The following is an 18,116-nucleotide window of genomic DNA, read 5'->3' as shown; positions in this document are numbered from 1 at the left end:
AGGTCAGTCGTCTCCAAGAGACGGTGGAACGGCTGACCAAGCAATGCACGGAGAGGGCAGCCAAAGATGATAACAACGACGGTGAAAGACAAGAGGTGGGCATCACCTCTACGAGGGAGACGAAAGAAAATGCTCCCGGGGCCCCAACGGGAACGATTATGGGTCCTCCTCCCCCACCACCCCCACACCCCTGGTCAGCATCGCGCCGTTTCCGCTGTCCCGACGGGTCGGGGAGTAATACACAAACCAAGAAAACGGATAGATTTGGTGGTCCAGAACCTCGAGATCCACTAGAGGATCTCGAGATCCTGTTTCCCCGCAAGTTGGAGGAATGTTGGCGAGAAATAATGCTAGGGGAATCGATCCCCCCGGCTACGGACGCTGGCGTCGCCGCAAGAACCGTATAAGCACGATTGCGGTCGGCGAGAGACACCTCACGGTCAACCGTGGAGTCGTCGGCCGACGAGGCAGGATTTACTACTGTCATAGGAGGAGGAGGAGGAGGAGGGAAAGCGAGGCGAAAGAACAGGAAGCCCATGGCGCAACCTCTTCCAACGGTCCATGCGCCGACCGAGGACGCAAGAACCAAGGGACGGGTATCGTCGTCTTTTCCGTCGTCGACATTGCGAACTGGGACCTTGGCGCACGGGACGGCTACCAGAAGTGGCGCAACGAGGGCGAGGATTTTCGCGGAGGTGGCCGCTTGGTCTCCGGTGCGTCCCCGCACGGGAAGGGAATTCATGCGAGGAGCGGGCAGTGGCGATGGATCCGGAGCTATCGGGGCAGGAAAGAGACGTAACGCTAGTGGGCGAGACTTACGCGGCGAGAAAGTCCCGGGCCTTCCCCGACCCCCACGGTGTGCCACGGTATCGCTCACTGTGAGAGACGGCTCGGGCTTCACGTACAGGGATGCGATGTCGATGATGAAGAGGGAAGTCAATGGTCCGGGGGGGAGGGGTGACCGGGAGGGCTGTTCACCGCGGGGTCACGTAGGGTTCGGTGTTGGGTCCGTTGCTGGGGACGACACGTTGGTGCTGGTCTGGGGCACAGCATGGGGTAGAACCGCCCACCTGACGGAGCTGTTGGTGGCCTGCGTGGTCGCCGAGATTAAGGGATTGGGATTGAAGGTGTCCCCTGAAAAGTCCGAGGCAATGTGGTTTTGCCGCAGGTCTGATCACGAGACGCCTCCAGCGGCGTACAAATATATGTAACTCTAGGGGTAAGACATCTATCGTCCAGTTCAGAAGATCTGTTTCTTTTCTTGTGCGCATAAATAACAGCATAAATAACATGGGCGGGGTCCGCCTTCATGCGTTCTTTAGTTGTTGATTTGCTTGCAGATTGTAGTATATGGCGTATCTGTGATAATTTTGCACTTTTTGGCCGGCTTTTATGATGGGGCAACTTCTCTCACGCGGTACGTGCATCGCGATGGAAATGATCGAATAACGGTTGCTTCAGTATAAAATACTTCAACTCTTTAGAAGTCAGTGTAGACTCCAACAATCATTGGGTATAAAAATTACATTGAAATTAAACTCACCCACCGCATAAATAGTTTTATACGCTAGAACTGTACACAATATGATCGATCATGCAATCCGTAAAACAACCTGTAGATATTCATGTTACCCCAAATTGCATGTTTGACAAGGCCACCGATAACTATAGACAGTTCCGAAGGCATTGTCCGTTGATGTCAAACAGCATACGTTACATAATATTTGATCCGTGTAATTGTGGAGAAACGAATGTCATGATCAATTTATTCATATACAGCTCGAGCAGTCTACAATTCGAACTCAGAATCATAATAACAGCCAAAGTATCAATATTTGGTGAACTTGTTGTCATTCAGAAGGAATATGGGTTACTTTCCCTTTTCGGATAATGCAAAGATGATACTACCTGTCAAAGCTAACCCTAATCCGGTCATTATCTTCGATGGCCTTGTTTGTAATGAATAAAACGTTATGAGAGAATACTTTACAATGGGTAGACACTGGAATATAGGATTGTTTTTACGTGTCTCAATCACGAGAGTACCTCACCATGCCTGCCCAATTCAAATCCAACCTTTTGATTTTGAAGTAAAACCACGTGAATCTATGGCACATATATTATAATTGTGTGGACACGAACATGACGTTCGAAAATTTTTCTAATCTTCGCTTTTAATGTTGGTGACAAAAATACAACTTTCTCATAATAGATACGGACAACTAAATATGTTGTGATCAATATCAACGAGAATTTAATAAATGCGTCGTAGCGTAACAACGTCATTCGTTCAAAGTATTCTCTCGAGCTAACATCTCCATGCAGCAACACCCGACGAAGCATATTGTTGCCGACTTTGGCGACGGCGATGATGATAACAAGGAAAAAACGAAAAGTTCTTATATAAAAAATAGCCAAGGCTAACGATACCATACGTAAACAAATATTTGGCATTGGAAGGTGAAAAGATGGATACGGCATAGCGTTAAAATGCGACTTTTCAAGCGCTTGGTTGAGAATACATCCGGGACATCGTTACCCCCCACGTAACCGTTACTGATTGCGACATCGCCAATCAGAAACCATTAAAGGAAAGAACAAAGATATCAAAAGATTAACACGGAAAAAACGACCTCGTATAAGCTACGCTGACAACGCTGCTAACAGCGACAATGGTGCAACGTCTACGAGTACTCGACAGGAACGTGGCAATCAAGCCATCAACCATGTCATCGATATACAAGGATGTGGAACCGATTTCCTTCGAAACATTGATGTCCAATAATAATCCTGGTACGTTAGAGGTCTTATACGAGTGTTTACGGGGGAATCTTGATTCACTAGCGTGGAATTATTTACAGAATTTCTTTACTAATAGTACGAAATAGATCGACAAGGTGTACACATAGTACACTTCGTAAACGGTAATCTCATGATAGACAATATCATTGTACACAGTGAGAGGTACAAGGGTACTCAAAATATGTACGAATTAATATTTTAAAGAATACTCAACGATACTCTATACGTAGAAGCCGATAAACACGCGTACAAGAGTATTCTATTTGCCTCAACAACGCATAGACGCGGTTATTCCTAGACCAGTCCTATGATAGGTAACAAAAGACGCAATTAAAACTACATTATAGTACCGTTGTTTGCTAAAAAAGCAGGGCCATGAAATGTAATGACAACTTCCGGAAAATATGGCCGACTAGTCAAAACGGATCCAACCACTACAGTACAACGGATAAATTAATTTCTATTTTCTTAAGCTGGTCTGTCTAAATATAGATGCTATGAGGTCTCTTATTATATCTCAATTGCTTTACTTCTTCCTCATTCTCATATTGGACGTATTCACAGGGGAGCGACCCAAAAATCAGGTAATAGCGGTCAATATGTAAAAAGTGATCGTTAATAAATTTTTAAATACGTACGTGAATAAGTAAAAAAAAATGTTTGATGCGTTAAAAATAAAAATTACCGAATAAAATAAAAGAGGCACCTCGATGTTTGTAAGAATGTGAATAATTCCATTGTAATTTGCTACTAACTTTGGCAGTAAAATGCCATTTAAAAAAAATTACATTGTAATTACATCTTAGATAAACATAATCCAAGATATTAGTTATTAAAAACAAAATTGAGTTACGTATGAGAACAGCAATCTGGTGTGCTTGCTCACTTCGAAGTTCTGGAAATGAGCAGGGACATGAAATCGTCTAGCAAAAATGCGAGACTTGCTTTCTCAGCGATCGTCTTCTCCTTATTATGACGGCGAATTCGAAGTCCTTTCATGATAACCAAACCGCTCTATGTTCTCATACAATTATACTCCTAACAACAACTCGTAGATGCCGAGAGACATTTGACTCTAATAATAAGCGTATACGTTACACTGATGCCATTTTCAATAGCACGAATTCCAGGTTAAGTGGATAACCCTTCATTTTGTGCCTTAAAAATTAGTCACCTTTACCCTAAGTTCTGCCCGAGCAGTCGAGCTATGCGGACTTATGAATCAGTGCCTTCGTAAGTGCGACAAGTAGGGAAAGCAAAGTGACTCAAGACAAAGCCAATCGCTAAATAATGGAAAATATACAACAAGAACCACTAATAAAAATATTAAACAAAGGAGAAACATATTTTACAAACAGACCTGTAGATATAACAAACCCAAATCAATCAACAAACGAAGATCATGATTGCTCAGTTATAAAGAAAACAGAAATGGAAACTACACAAAAGAATGACGAGAAGAATAACATCAACAACGATCTATCATACCAAAATGAAAGCTGAAAGGTTATAAGTCCCAGCAAAAAACGAAAAATAACATCAAATACAAATGCTAGGAGGGCTGTAGAAACAGAAAGGCAACAATGGCTTCAAGAAATTCCTCTCCAAAACTCCTTCAGCGCACTGCCACAAGAGATGGAATCAGACCCAGCTGAAAAACCAAAAACACACATCGCTAAACCACCACCAATCCACATAGATGCCCAAATAATAGACCCCATCTTTGAACTGCTAAACATCACGGCGGGTAAAGAAAATTACAGCACTAAGCAACTAAAACTGGACCAGGTAAAAGTGCAAACTAACACCCCGGAAACTTATAGAAAAGTGGTAAAAGTGCTAAAAGAGAAAAACGCCGGGTATCATACTTACCAGCTTAAAACTGATGAAAGTTACAAAGCAGCAATCAGAGGATTACATCCAAAGACAAATACAAGTAACATATGCGAAGAACTAGCCAAAATCGGACACCAGACAAGGGAAATAAATAACATAACCAGATATAATACTAAACAACCATTACCTCTATTTCTAATAGAGTTTGAACCTAAAAACAATAACAAGGAAATTTTCGAAATTAAAAAAGTTCTAAACACAATAATTACAGTCGAGCCACCCAGGCACAAAAAAGACATATGCAATGTATGCGGTGTCAACAATATGGACATACAAAAAATTACTGCAACAGAAACTCGGCGTGTGTCAAATGCGCAGAAAAGCATCTAACGATAAACTGCCCATACACGCGAAAAACAAAGGATGTAAAATGCTACAATTGCAGTGCAAACCACCCAGCTAGCTACAAAGGCTGTACAGTGAGAAAACAACTTCAACGTAAACTGTCCCCGCCACTTCGAAACAGGACATACAATAACTATCACACACAACAAGACAGCGCAGAAATTGAGACATCAACAAATGTACAGCACGTAGTGAATATCAACCACAATAATAACAACACCATTGGTAGCCGAAGCTACGCGCAAGTAACCAAACAATCAACACCCTTAGACAACCAAAACCAGAACAATAACATCAATGACGCTACAGAAATCAAAAAACTACTAAAGCAATCCATCAAAAACACCGAAATGCTAACAAAAATGATAAGCGAACAAAACGCAATCCTCAGACAGCAAACACAACAAATCGCAGTTATGCTACAACTACTTACGAACATGCTAAGCAAAAAATAAAAATGGACATGCTTAAAATAGCAGCCTGGGACTCCAACGGCCTACAATAAAGAGCTCTAGAAACTAAAACATTCCTGTAGAACAATAATATCGATATACTACTTGTTTCAGAAACACATTTCACTATAAAACACTATTTAAAAATACCGTACTACACCATATATGATACCAAGCATCCCTCGGGAAAAGCACACGGAGGGACCGCAGTAATAATAAGAAACGACATTAAACACCATTTACACAGTTTGTAACGAATATATCCAAGCAACCACCGTTACAGTACAAACTAACAGCAACTATTTACAGCTGTCAGCAGTATATGTACCACCGTGACACAAAATTACATCACAAATGAGGGAAGAGTACTTTCAACAATTAGGTGACAAGTATATCGCAGCTGGAGACTACAACTCAAAGCACACACTATAGGGATCAAGAATCACTACACCTCGTGGTAGAACATTGGAAAACCACATTAGAAACAATAACCTCAATATATTATCCACAGGCAGACCGACATACTGGCCGACAGGTCTGAGCAAAATACCTGATCTACTTGATTTTGCAGTAAGGGACTAAACGCAAATAAACTAAACATAGCACCCAGCCCCGAGCTTAGCTCCGATCATACACCCATAATAATTATATACAGAAACAAACCAATACTTTATAACAATTCAGGGACACTATGCAATAAAACCACCAAATGGCAAACATTGAAGGAAATAATCGAGAGAAAAATCAACTGCAACATCCCATTAAAAATACTCGAACACATCGAACAAGCAGTAACAACATTTACAGAAACTATTCAAGAAGCAGCATGGGCAACCACTATACCTGAATCAACCAATAGACAAACGAAAATAATTCCGTCAGACATCCTCAAAAAAATTAGAGAAAAAAGAAAAGCGAATGCAAAATGGCAAAAACATAGAACACGAGAAAACAAAAAACACTTAAACAAACTTGCAAAGGAAATAAGAAACAAAATAAAAGAGCACAACAATAACGAATTCACAATATTCATAGAGTCGCTCTCTGCACACGAGAACTACAACTACTCCCTATGGTAGGCCACAAAAAAATAAAGAAGACAATAAAACTGGTCCCAGCAAACAGAAAAACAGACAACACATGGGCAAGAAGTAACGAAGAGCAAGCTGAAGAATTTTCCAACCACCTATGCAATACATTTACACCACACAATATCAATAAGAGTAACCACAATAGTCATACGGACGAGGATGCGCTAATCACTAGTACATCAACTGACCGACGCTACACCATACCTAAAAGAACAGCACAAGAAATTACACAAGAAATTAGAAACATAATCGAGAAGTCAAAAAATAATAAAGCACCAGGAATCGACCTAATCAATGGTAAAATCTTGAAAAACCTTCCGCCAAAAGCGATAAGACTAACTAGAATAATATTCAATGCAATACTAAGAATTCAATACTTTCCTAAGCTATGGAAACTGGCACAGATCATAATGTTACCTAAACCAGGCAAAGGCCCACGTCAAACTACATCATACAGACCAATATGATTACTTTCTGTGTTCTCTAGAATACTAGAAAAAGTAATTTACGACCGCATAAAAGCAATAATAGAGAAGGAAAAATTAATACCGGATCACCAATTCGGATTCAGAAACAAACACTCCACTATAGAGCAAATGCACAGACTCAGTAATGAAATAATACTAGCATTAGAAAACAAACAATACTGCACAGCCCTCTTTATGGACATCGAGAAAGCATGCGACAAAATAAACCACGAAAGTCTACTACAAACAATCAGGAAACAATTCCCGGAGCAAATATACCAATTAATAAAATCCTACTTAAACAGCAGAACCCTCGTAATAAAAATCAAGGACACATACTCTGAAGTCAAAGACATCAGGGCAGGGGTTTCGCAAGAAAGCTTCTTAGGAACAATACTAATCACGCTATACACGGCCAACATACCAACAACTACCAACAGCAAAATACTAACATTCGCGGACGGCACAGCCGTAGTAGTCAAGCACACTAACCCAGAAACAGTAGTCAAATTACTACAAGAACATATCACAAAAATAGAAAAGTGGCTGCAAGATAAACAAATTAAAGCAAACCCCGATAAATGCAACCATATTACATTCACACTGCGAAAACAGATACCACCAAAATATCCTACTGAACAGCACGCACATACCGCAAACAAGAAAAGTGAAATACCTAGGACTCCACCTAGAAACACAACTCACATGGAAACAGCATACTAAATCAATAATAGACAAAATACAGACAACAGGGAGACAAGTGCATTGGCTAACAAGTCGAAAATCCAAATTAAGCATAGAAAATAAATTAAAAATATACAAAACGATCATGAAACCAATCTGGACGGAATACCACTATGTGGGACAGCAGCAATGGTCCATATAAACAAAATAGAGACAATAGAAGCTAGAATTCTTAGAACAATAGTAGACGCCCCATGGTACGTTAGAAACGAGGACATACGGAAGGACCTGGGAATACCAACGGTCAAAGTGGAAATTAGCAGATACGCAGGAAAATACAAAGAAAGAATAGAAACACACCCAAACCGGCTAGCTGCGGAAACGATCAACGCCTCAAACACGGATAGAAGACTGAAAAGGAAACACCCAGCAGACCTCACAAAGGACACAACCTAACAAACACGAAGATGGTACCCCACTGGGGATAGCCACGCACATGATAATCAAACAGCTAAAAAATTCTACCAAATGTCCAAACTGAACAAATTGTGAATGTAAACAACTAAATAAAAAAAAATATTGTATTCTTGCCGTAACATTTTTCTTTTTAATTATTTAATTTGTACTTTACAATTTGTCCAGCGGGACATTCGATAAATTTTTCTAGCTTAATTGCTAAATAACATGTGGATGGCTACCTCCAGTGAGATACTATCTTCGAGTTGCCGTAACAGGCTGCGTTTTTTGCAACCACAAAATAAAGGAATAAATCCTGTTACAAAATACTAAAAATTTGTATACACTTGGTCAATTTAACACTAAATATTATGTTGCATAAACAATGAATGTCTACTATCAGTAGCATACAATACAAATTCATAATTAGATAGTTACGATTTATGATAATTTGGCATGGAACATATTATATAGAATTTTATGAATAGTCGACAAAACTGCAATAAAATCGACCATAATATCCTATTCCGTATTATTATCACTAAATATCTGATTAAATATAAATTTCATGCTACTGCCCTTTTTACAATTTCATCCTGTTTATTCGAATGTAGTGTCATTACAGACCTTTATTATAGTAGTATCAATCTATTTATATATAGTCGTAAAAAATAATTCGTTTTTTATAGAATTACCTCAGCTATGAAGAGAGTAATATTCAAAAACAAAACGAAGCCTTGCCTCGTCAATTTCGCTAGAGTCCTCTGAAATGGCCACACCCCAATGGTGGACAAAAGTCGTTTGTTCAATCGAAAGGCAGGTTGCTCAAAGAAATCCATGTCGGTTATCGCGTTTCTTTCACTATTTCGACTCATAATCGCAGGAAAGAGACGAACATGAGTTAATAAAAACTCAAAAAGGAAATCGATTGAAGATTGGCTTATTAAATCATTACCGAGTTAGTTAATAATTCGAACTATTTCAACAATCCGTCTTTCCACATTCATTATATCCAAGAGACGAAATTTTTACGTTCTTTAAAATGTACTCGTCAAGGTTCTATTCCTTTAATGATAAATTCATCTGTGAAATGATAGCTAATTAGACATCTATCGCTTACTTATTCTTTCCTCGTCTTCATTTCTTGTGCAATTGTCGGTGTATCATATTACAGAGACCGTTTTATTTAATTTGTACGCAATCGATTGTCATCAAACGTGCTGCTAAAAGCCGGCTATAAGAAAATGATTCCCCGCATTAGGAGGATTTTCATTTTAAAGTAAGGTCTGTTTTTGTTAGAGTCTTAGTCTCTACCTCTAGCCTTCGAGTGATGCATTTCTTTGGTGTGCAGCACGCAATGTGAACACTTTGACGACCGTATTTTTTCTATTGATTTCTACTTGTTGCCTGTACTTTTGATTCAGTCTATTGTAGTACAATAGTCTATATCTCAGTACAATTCCGATATACTTTTTGAACAAAATGCATTAAATCCGTCATCACTATCGAAACTTTATTATATAATCTTAATTTATTTCATATACATAAAAATTACAATTATTTTCTGACTATTCACTTTCATTGAAAGAAAGTTTATCATTATCAAAGTCATTAACTATCGATCTTTTCAGTACATTTATAAATTGCTTCACTGTACGATATCATTACCACTGTACTATTATTATCGATATTATTGTCTACATCAGATAAAAGGTCAACATATCTTTCTTTACAATTTTGATAAATTTTAAGTGTTTTACTAATATAAGGTACTCTGTTAAAAGATGAAATCCAGCTAATGCTAGAAATTACGAGGTGAAGGGAATGAAATATTATTTCAATCTACAGATGATTCCTGAGTTGTTTGAGTTCAACGAACTGATAAACCATCAAAATTGCAAGAATATATATAAAGGCAAATACTTTTCTTGAAATATAGTAGTGTCTGAATGAGTGGTCACAAAACGAATCTGCTTGTTTTTTTTATTGTTTAATTTATACTTTACAATTTGTCCAACTGGACATTCGGTAAATTTGTCTAGCTTAATTGCTAAATAACATGTGGATGGCTACCCCCAGCGGGATATTATCTTCGAATTTGACCATTTTATTTCTTTAGTGAGGTCAGTGGGGTGTTTACTTTTTAGTCTTTTTTCTATGAGAGTTTTGCTCGCCTCAGCAGCCAACTGATTTGGATGTGTTGACGTTCTTTCCTTACATTTTTCTGCGTACGTGCCGATTTCTTCTTTGACCGTTTGTATCTTTAAGTCTTTGCGTATATCCTCGTTTCTGACATACCATGGGGCGTTGACTATTGTTCGCAGTATCTTCGATTGTAGCGACTCTAGTTTATTTATGTAGTTGATTGCTGCTGTTAACCACAGTGGTATTACATACATACAAATTGGTTTTATTATTGTTTTGTATTTTTTTAATTTATTTTCTATGCTGAGTTTAAAATTTCGATTAGTTAATCAGTACATTTGTCTTCTTTTTATCCGTGTTTTGTCTATAATTGATTTAGTATGTTGCTTCCATGTAAGTTGTGTTCCTAAGCAGAAACCTAGGTATTTAACTTACCTTGTTATATGGTTGCATTTACTGAGGTTTGCTTTTATTTGTTCATCTTGTAGCCATTTTTCTATTTTTGTGATGTGCTCTTATAGTAATGTGACTGCTGTTTCTGTATTAGTGTGCCTAACTAGTACAGTTGTGTCGTTCGCGAATGTCAGTATTTTGCTATTGATAGTTGTTGGTATGTTGGCCGTGTATAGCGTGATTAGTATTGTTCCTAAGAAGCTTTCTTGCGGAACCCCTGCCCTGATGTCTTTTACTTGAGAATATACATCCTTTATTTTTACTACGAAGGTTCTGTTGCTTAGATACGATTTGAGTGGTGGATTTGTTCCGGGAAGTGTTTTTTGATTATTTGTAAGAGGCTTTCATGATTCACTTTATCAAATGCTTTCTTAATGTTCATGAAGAGGGATGTACAGTACTGTTTCTTTTCTATTGCTAGTAAAATTTCGTTGACGAATCTGTGCATTTGCTCTATCGTGGAGTGTTTGTTTCTGAATCCAAATTGGTGATCTGGTATTAATTTTTCTTTCTCTATTCTTGGTTTTAGGCGATCGTATATTATTTTCTCTAGTATTTTGGAAAACACAGGAAGTAGTGATATTGGTCTGTAAGATGCAGGTTGGTGAGGGTCTTTGCCTGGTTTAGGTAACATAATGTTCTGTGCTACCTTCCATAGTTTAGGAAAGTATTGGATTCTTAGTATTGCATTGAATATTATTGTCATTAGTCTTATCGCTTTTGGCGGAAGGTTTTTCAAGATTTTACCATTGATTAGGTCGATTCCTGGTGCTTTATTGCTTTTGGTTTTCCCGATTATGATTATAATTTCTTGTGCTGTTTTATTAGGTATGGTGTAGTGGTTGTTAGTTGGGGTACTAGCATTTTGCGCATTTTTGTCAATATTATATGGAGTGAATGTGTTACAAAGGTGGTTGGGGAATTCTGCAGCTTGCTCTTCGTTGCTTTTGGACCATGTGTTGTCTGCTTTTCTGATTGTTAGGCTTAGTTTTATTGGCTTCTTTATTTTGTACGTGGTTTTCCATAGAGAGCAGTTGGCATTCTCGTGCACAGAGAGTGTCTCTATGAATTTTGGGAATTCGTTATAATTATTATCTTTTATTTTAATTTTTATTTCCTTTGCGAATTTATTTATATGTTTTTTGTTTTCACGTGTTCTATGTTGTTGCCATTTTGCTTTCGCTTTCCTTTTTTCTCTGATTTTGTCAAGGATGTCTATTGGAATTATTTTTGTTTGCCTGTCGTTTGGTTCATAAGTAGTAGTTGCCCATACTGCTTCTTGTATAATTCCTGTCAATGTTGTTACTGCCAGTTCGATGTGTTCGGTTGTTTTTAATGGGATGTTGCAGTTGATTTTTCTCTCGATTAGTTTTTTAAATGTTTGCTATTTGGTGCATTTATTGCAAAGCAACTCTCATTTGCTATAATTATATTGGTTTGTTTGTGTATTCTATTATTATCGGTGTATGATGGGAGCTAAGCTCAAAACTGAGTGTTATTTTTAATTTGTTTGCGTTTAGTCCTTTTATAACTGCAAAATCAAGCAAGTCAGGAATTTTGTTTAGATCTGCCGGCCAGTATGTTGGTCCTCCTGTAGTAATATGTTGAGGTTACTAGTTCTAATATATTTTTCTAGTGTTACCTACCACGAGGTGTGTTCATCCTTGAGCCCCATAGCGCGTGCTTTGCATTGAAGTCTGCCACTGCGATGTATTTGTCACCTAAGGATTGAAAATACTGTTCCCATTTTTGTAATGTCATATTGTGTCGCGATAGTGCATATACTGCTGACATCTGGAGATAGCTGCGGTTACTTTGTATTATAACGGTGGTTGCTGGAACGTGTTCCTGACTAATTTGACTATGTAAGTGGTGTTTGATATCCTTTCTTATTATCACTGCGGCCCCTCCGTGTGCTTTTCCTGAGGAGTGTTTGGTATTATGGATGGTGTTATATGGTATTTTCATGTATAATATGGTATTTTCATATAGCTTTTTGGTGTGAAATGTGTTTCTGAAACAAGTAATATGTCAATATTATTGTTATACAGAAATGTTTTAGTTTCAAGGGCCCTTTGTTGTAGGCCATTGGAGTTCCAAGCTTCTACTTTCAGCATGTCCATTCCTATTTTTTACTTAACATATTTGTAAGTAGTTGTAGCATGTAGACTGTAATTTGTTGTGTTTGTTGTCTGAGTATTGCATTTTGCCCATTTATCATTTTTGTTAGCATTTCAATGTTTTTGATGGACTGCTTGAGCAGTTCCTTGATTTCTGTAGCGTCGTTATTGTTGTTGTTTTGGTTTTGGTTGTTTAAGATTGATGTTTGGTTAGTTACTTGTGTATGATTTCGGCTACCAAAGGTGTTGATGTTTCTATTGTTAGTGTTCGGTACGTTTTGTACATTTGGTGTTGGCTCTGATTCTGCAATTCCTTGTTGCGAGAGATATTTATCGTATGTTCTGCTTTGAAGCGATGGAAACGGGTTTCGCTGTATTTGTTTTCTGGCTTCGCAGCCTTTATAGCTTGCTGGGTGGTTTCCATTACAGTTATAGCATTTTACTTCGTCTATCTTTCCTGTGTGTGGGCAGTTTTCTGTTAGGTAGTTTTCTACATTTGACACACGCCGGGTTTCTGTTGCAGTAGATTTTTGTGTGTCCGTATCGTTGGCACCGTATGCATATGTCCTTATAACGAGGTGGCTCAATTGTCATTATTGTGTTTAGGATTTTTTTGATGTCAAAGATTTCTTTGTTGTTAGCTTTGGGTTCAAGTTCTATTAGAAACAGTAGCAATGGCTGTTTCGTATCATATCTGGTTATATTATTTATTGTTCTTGCTTGGTGTCCCATTTTTGCTAATTTTTCGCACATATTCTTTGTGTTTGTCCTTGGATGTAGTCCTCTAATCATTATTTTGTAGTTTTTTTCTGTTTTAAGCTGGTATGTACGATACCCAACGTTTTTCTTCTTTAACGCTTGCATCACTTTTCTGAAGATTTCTGGAGATTTGTTTGTACTTTTACTTGTTCTAGTTTTAATTGCTTCATACTGTAGTTTTCTTTTCCAGCAGTGTTGTTCAATAATTCGATTAGTGGATCTATTATTTGGGCATCTATGTAGATTGGTTCTTTTGAGTCCGTATCTATTTTTTCTATTAGTGAACGGAATGAATTTTGAAGTGGGAGCCATTGTTGCTTTTCTATATGTAAAGTTTTCATGGCGCTTGGGCCTGGTATTATTTTACGCTTTTTGTGCGCTGTTGCTGTATTCTAGTGTTCATCTTAATATGGTAATTCGTCATCGTAGCTGTTTTCTTCTTGATTTTAAATCGTTTCCATTTCTTTTGTAGCTTTATTTATATAATATATTTCACCTTTGTTCGTTATTTTGAGTGGTGGTATTTGCTGTTGCATTTTGTAGCTTTAACATTTGCCAGTGTTTGTTGTCTTTTCGTTCAACTAAATTTACTGCCTGTCGCACTTTCACTGAAGCACAGTTTCTCAAGTCTGTCGAGCTCGGCTGGTCAGGCAGAACTCCCGAATCTGCTTGTGATTGCTTAACCAGATAAAATGATCAATGTCTGAATCTCATATGATTGATTAATAACAGATCAAGAGGATAGTTTCATGCGTTTAATGAATTATTTATATATCACTAAATAGTTTAAGCTTTTATAGAAAATGTGACAATTTGGCATGGAATAGAATTTCTTAGTTTTTTCAAGCCTCAATGTCTTAAACATGCCTTCATTTAATTATTTTTGTAATCTTATATTTTATATATCTTTTCCAGGTTAGAGGATTAGTTAATGTGTGGAGTATCAGTGTGGATTCCATCATCGAATGCATACCACCGATGGTAACGATCCTTCTTCAAGTGGCATCTTATTTTAACCTGATTTTTAATACGGGAAAGGTACGGACGGTTCTTTATCTCGTTTAGTCTACAAATATTCAAAGTTGAATACGATTAATTAATTTAGTTGAGATTTTATTGCATAATAAAGAATAATTTTCTCAAGCTAAAGAAGAACTTGCTCCACGCTGCCATTAACATTTACACGTAATGATGCACGAAGGAACTTTCAAAGATATTTCTGCAAAATTCTTGTAATTTAGAACAAACTCCTCTCTTCTTATTTTTATCGAACAATCTTTCTTCTTTTTCTTATTACAGTTCAAAGATATACTCTTATTTATTAAAAATGATCACAACTACTACATGAATCGTCCAGAAAATATGATTCTTCAATATTATGCCAGACAAGGAAGCAAAATTATATTTTATTATGTCTGTAAGTGCATTAGATTTCAAAATGAGAGAAATTCTTTCATCGTTCTTTAAGAGCATTTCCATTCTAGCGTACATTTATATAACAATCACAGCTTTTGTACTGATACCAACAGTATCATTGATAAATGAACTCATCAATCATTCTGAAGAGAGAAGCTTACCAATCGAAATCGATTATGGCATAGACATACAAGAATATTTCTATTACCTATTTATACCTTTGTACATATCAATGTTTATAGTTCCTCATGTAATCGCATCTTGCGATACCACGTACTTGCTATACGTCCACCATGCCAATGCTTTGTTTGCAATAGTCAGGTAAAGTTCGTCTTCGTTAATTTAATAATTTCGCAAAATTTGATTCCGAAAACAATATTTTCCAGTTATGAATTGAAAACTATTCACATTTTCGATACAAGTAACTTAATAAACTTAAAGGATTATGACTTACTCGAAAAGTATAAAGACATCGAATTATCACCAGACGAACAGAAGAAAATTTTTAAAAAATTATTGCTTTGCATAAGAAGACATCAAAATGCAATAAGGTTGGTAATCATGTTGTGTTAATATATGGTCACAGTGTTCATTTCTTTCGAGTAATAGACTATTGAATATTATATTTTTCGTAGATACTCAAACCTCATTGAATCATTTTTCACTAAATCCATATTAGCTCAGATGTTTTGCAACGTCGTCAGTCTTAGTATTGGTGGAGTTGAAGTAGGTATTTGGATATACAAACTAAACTAGAAGATCCTTTCTCAATTCGAATACATAAATACTTCACTATTTCTAGACAATCTTGAATTTAGGCAATACAAGGAACGCGATGCGATTTGGAGCACTTGCATTGGCACAAGCTATACACATATTCATCCTTTGCTTCCCAGGGCAAACGCTATTAAATCACAATGAAGAAGTGTATACCGCGGCGTAAGAATATTTCATATTTCTTTGATATTTTTTTCACCATTCATATTCCAAAGGGTTAATTCAAGACTGATTCATTTAGATGCGAGGTAGTGTGGTATATATTTCCTAAAAGGTGTCATAATTTATATATGTTTTTACTCACAAGGACTATGATATTTAACAAAATAACAGCTTTCAAACTTTCGGTCATGTCAATGGAAACATTTCTCTCGGTAAAATCTTCTTACTACGGCACATTTTAAATAATCGTAAAATTATTCGTAATTGGATTACTGTTTATACTTTCAGATTATTCAAACCGCAATGAGTTATTTCACTGTGCTATTATCAACTACATGAACTTAAATGAAAATTGGATGTATCCCAGTTACATATGTAATAAAAATTATCAGTATAGTGTATTTCGTTCTTTGTACATTACATTTTTATTTACGGCACATACTGTCACATATAAGGAGATAATGCCTTTTAACGTTCTGTACTACAAATATGCAGAGATATATAAGAAATATTTGAATATTTTGATAGTTTAGAGAAAGATTATGCCAATGTTCTATTTTAAAGTAATATATAATATAGTTTGAATAAATAGAAAAAGAATTAATGCATATAATAGAATTGTTTAGAAAACAACTAAGAAGGTACTAGATTTCGAGTTTTCCATTAATATAGTGTTGCGTGGCCTTTCCAAGATTTTGGGGAATTTAGCGAGATTACAGCCAGTGAAGTGCTGAAGCACTTTGTTCGCGTTTTAATTTCAAACAATTCGAAAAACTAACTCAATGTTAAAATAAAGAAATGCATTACAAGAAAAATTAACTTGAATAATAATTTATATTTAGAACTGAATTATAATAGATTTCATGCTTTAACAAATATTTGCATTTGTATGAAATTTATTCAGATTCTAAGCTCAGTGTGACGGTTCTAACGATTCAACAATTCTACTTTCTGAGTCGTAGTATAGTCTATTTATCTGCTCAGATTTTACATGATAATCTACGATCTATTTATTATCCAATAACACAAATTGTTATTAACTAATGCTAATACACTTTAATTTACTTGGAGTTTATGGTATTAAAAGGTGAACGATTTATGTCTTGGCAATGTCTTTTCCAATAATAACGGAAGTTGTATTTTCGACCAATCGCGGGGAGACGCAATCACGAGGAGAGACGTCAGCGGGAGTCGTAAATTCCCGTTACGATTATAGTAATCGACACTACTGGTTGATCGATCCCCTGATTTCGGTTAAGATAATAGGTAATTCAGTTAGTATAACACCGTGATTCACAGAATTATAAATTATATGTCGGAGAAGGAAAGACAGCGGGATTTCCCGTCCGGAATGTTGGGACAAACCCCAATACACTAGTCCAGACTTTTGCTATAGTCGCCCTTAAGTAATAAAAATAAAAAATAGTCTTAATGTCTGACTTTATGACTTTATGTTGATGGGTTTGCGTTCGAAGTGACATGGCAGGTCACCGGACGTAGCCACGGTCACGGGAGGGACATGTACCTGACAGAGGTATGAAATGATTATATGGCTCTCCTTAAAACAAAGATTTACCCGAGAAGCGGGGCCAGGAGTATATAAGGGCAGCCTCTTTTGGATTGACGGAGTTAGAGTGAGAGTTAGAGCTAGTCAGTTAGTTAGTGAGTCGTTGGACGAATTGCCGATTCAGTTATCGAGAAGTTACCCGAATCGAGTAGCACGTTGATACGTGTCCTCCCGTGGACCGTGGATTCGTTACCGAACCTGAATTCGTTGTCACCATCATTTCGACCATCCTATTACCATTCCTCATAGCCTCTTGTAGCGTCCACATTCGTGCTGATAAATATTGGCTACATTCGCGACGGTAAAGTAAGACGGTAAAGGTTCATCGAACGCCCCAAACTGGCAACCTGCCTCCGACATATATATTTCCAACACTTAAGTTATACTGTTGAGTAGATATAAATCGTAGATGACACTTTGTCGCACGAAGATAAGATAGATATGCACAACAGAGCAAGGCTCTTATAGTTAAATTTAGTATGTTAGTGAACGTAGCACTCGAGGATACTTAATAGAGGAGGTGA

General features: G+C 37.1%; 1 protein-coding gene across 1 annotated transcript; it reads left to right on the top strand.

The window, feature by feature from the left end:
* The first annotated feature begins 14,591 nt into the window (after window positions 1-14,591).
* Window positions 14,592-16,386, top strand: LOC100741653. The gene is made up of 8 exons (XM_024372467.2): window positions 14,592-14,708; window positions 14,970-15,087; window positions 15,155-15,407; window positions 15,473-15,637; window positions 15,722-15,812; window positions 15,889-16,025; window positions 16,105-16,237; window positions 16,314-16,386. Exons 1-8 carry the CDS (start codon window positions 14,649-14,651, stop codon window positions 16,362-16,364), a joined length of 1,008 nt encoding a protein of 335 aa, XP_024228235.1. The 5' UTR covers window positions 14,592-14,648; the 3' UTR covers window positions 16,365-16,386.
* Window positions 16,387-18,116: the final 1,730 nt, after the last annotated feature.

The sequence above is a fragment of the Bombus impatiens genome, unplaced genomic scaffold (genome assembly GCF_000188095.3).
Source record: "Bombus impatiens unplaced genomic scaffold, BIMP_2.2 scf_0075, whole genome shotgun sequence".
Classification (NCBI taxonomy): domain Eukaryota; kingdom Metazoa; phylum Arthropoda; class Insecta; order Hymenoptera; family Apidae; genus Bombus; species Bombus impatiens.
Note: the sequence above shows the minus strand (reverse complement) of the source record. Positions and strands in the feature narration are given on the sequence as shown.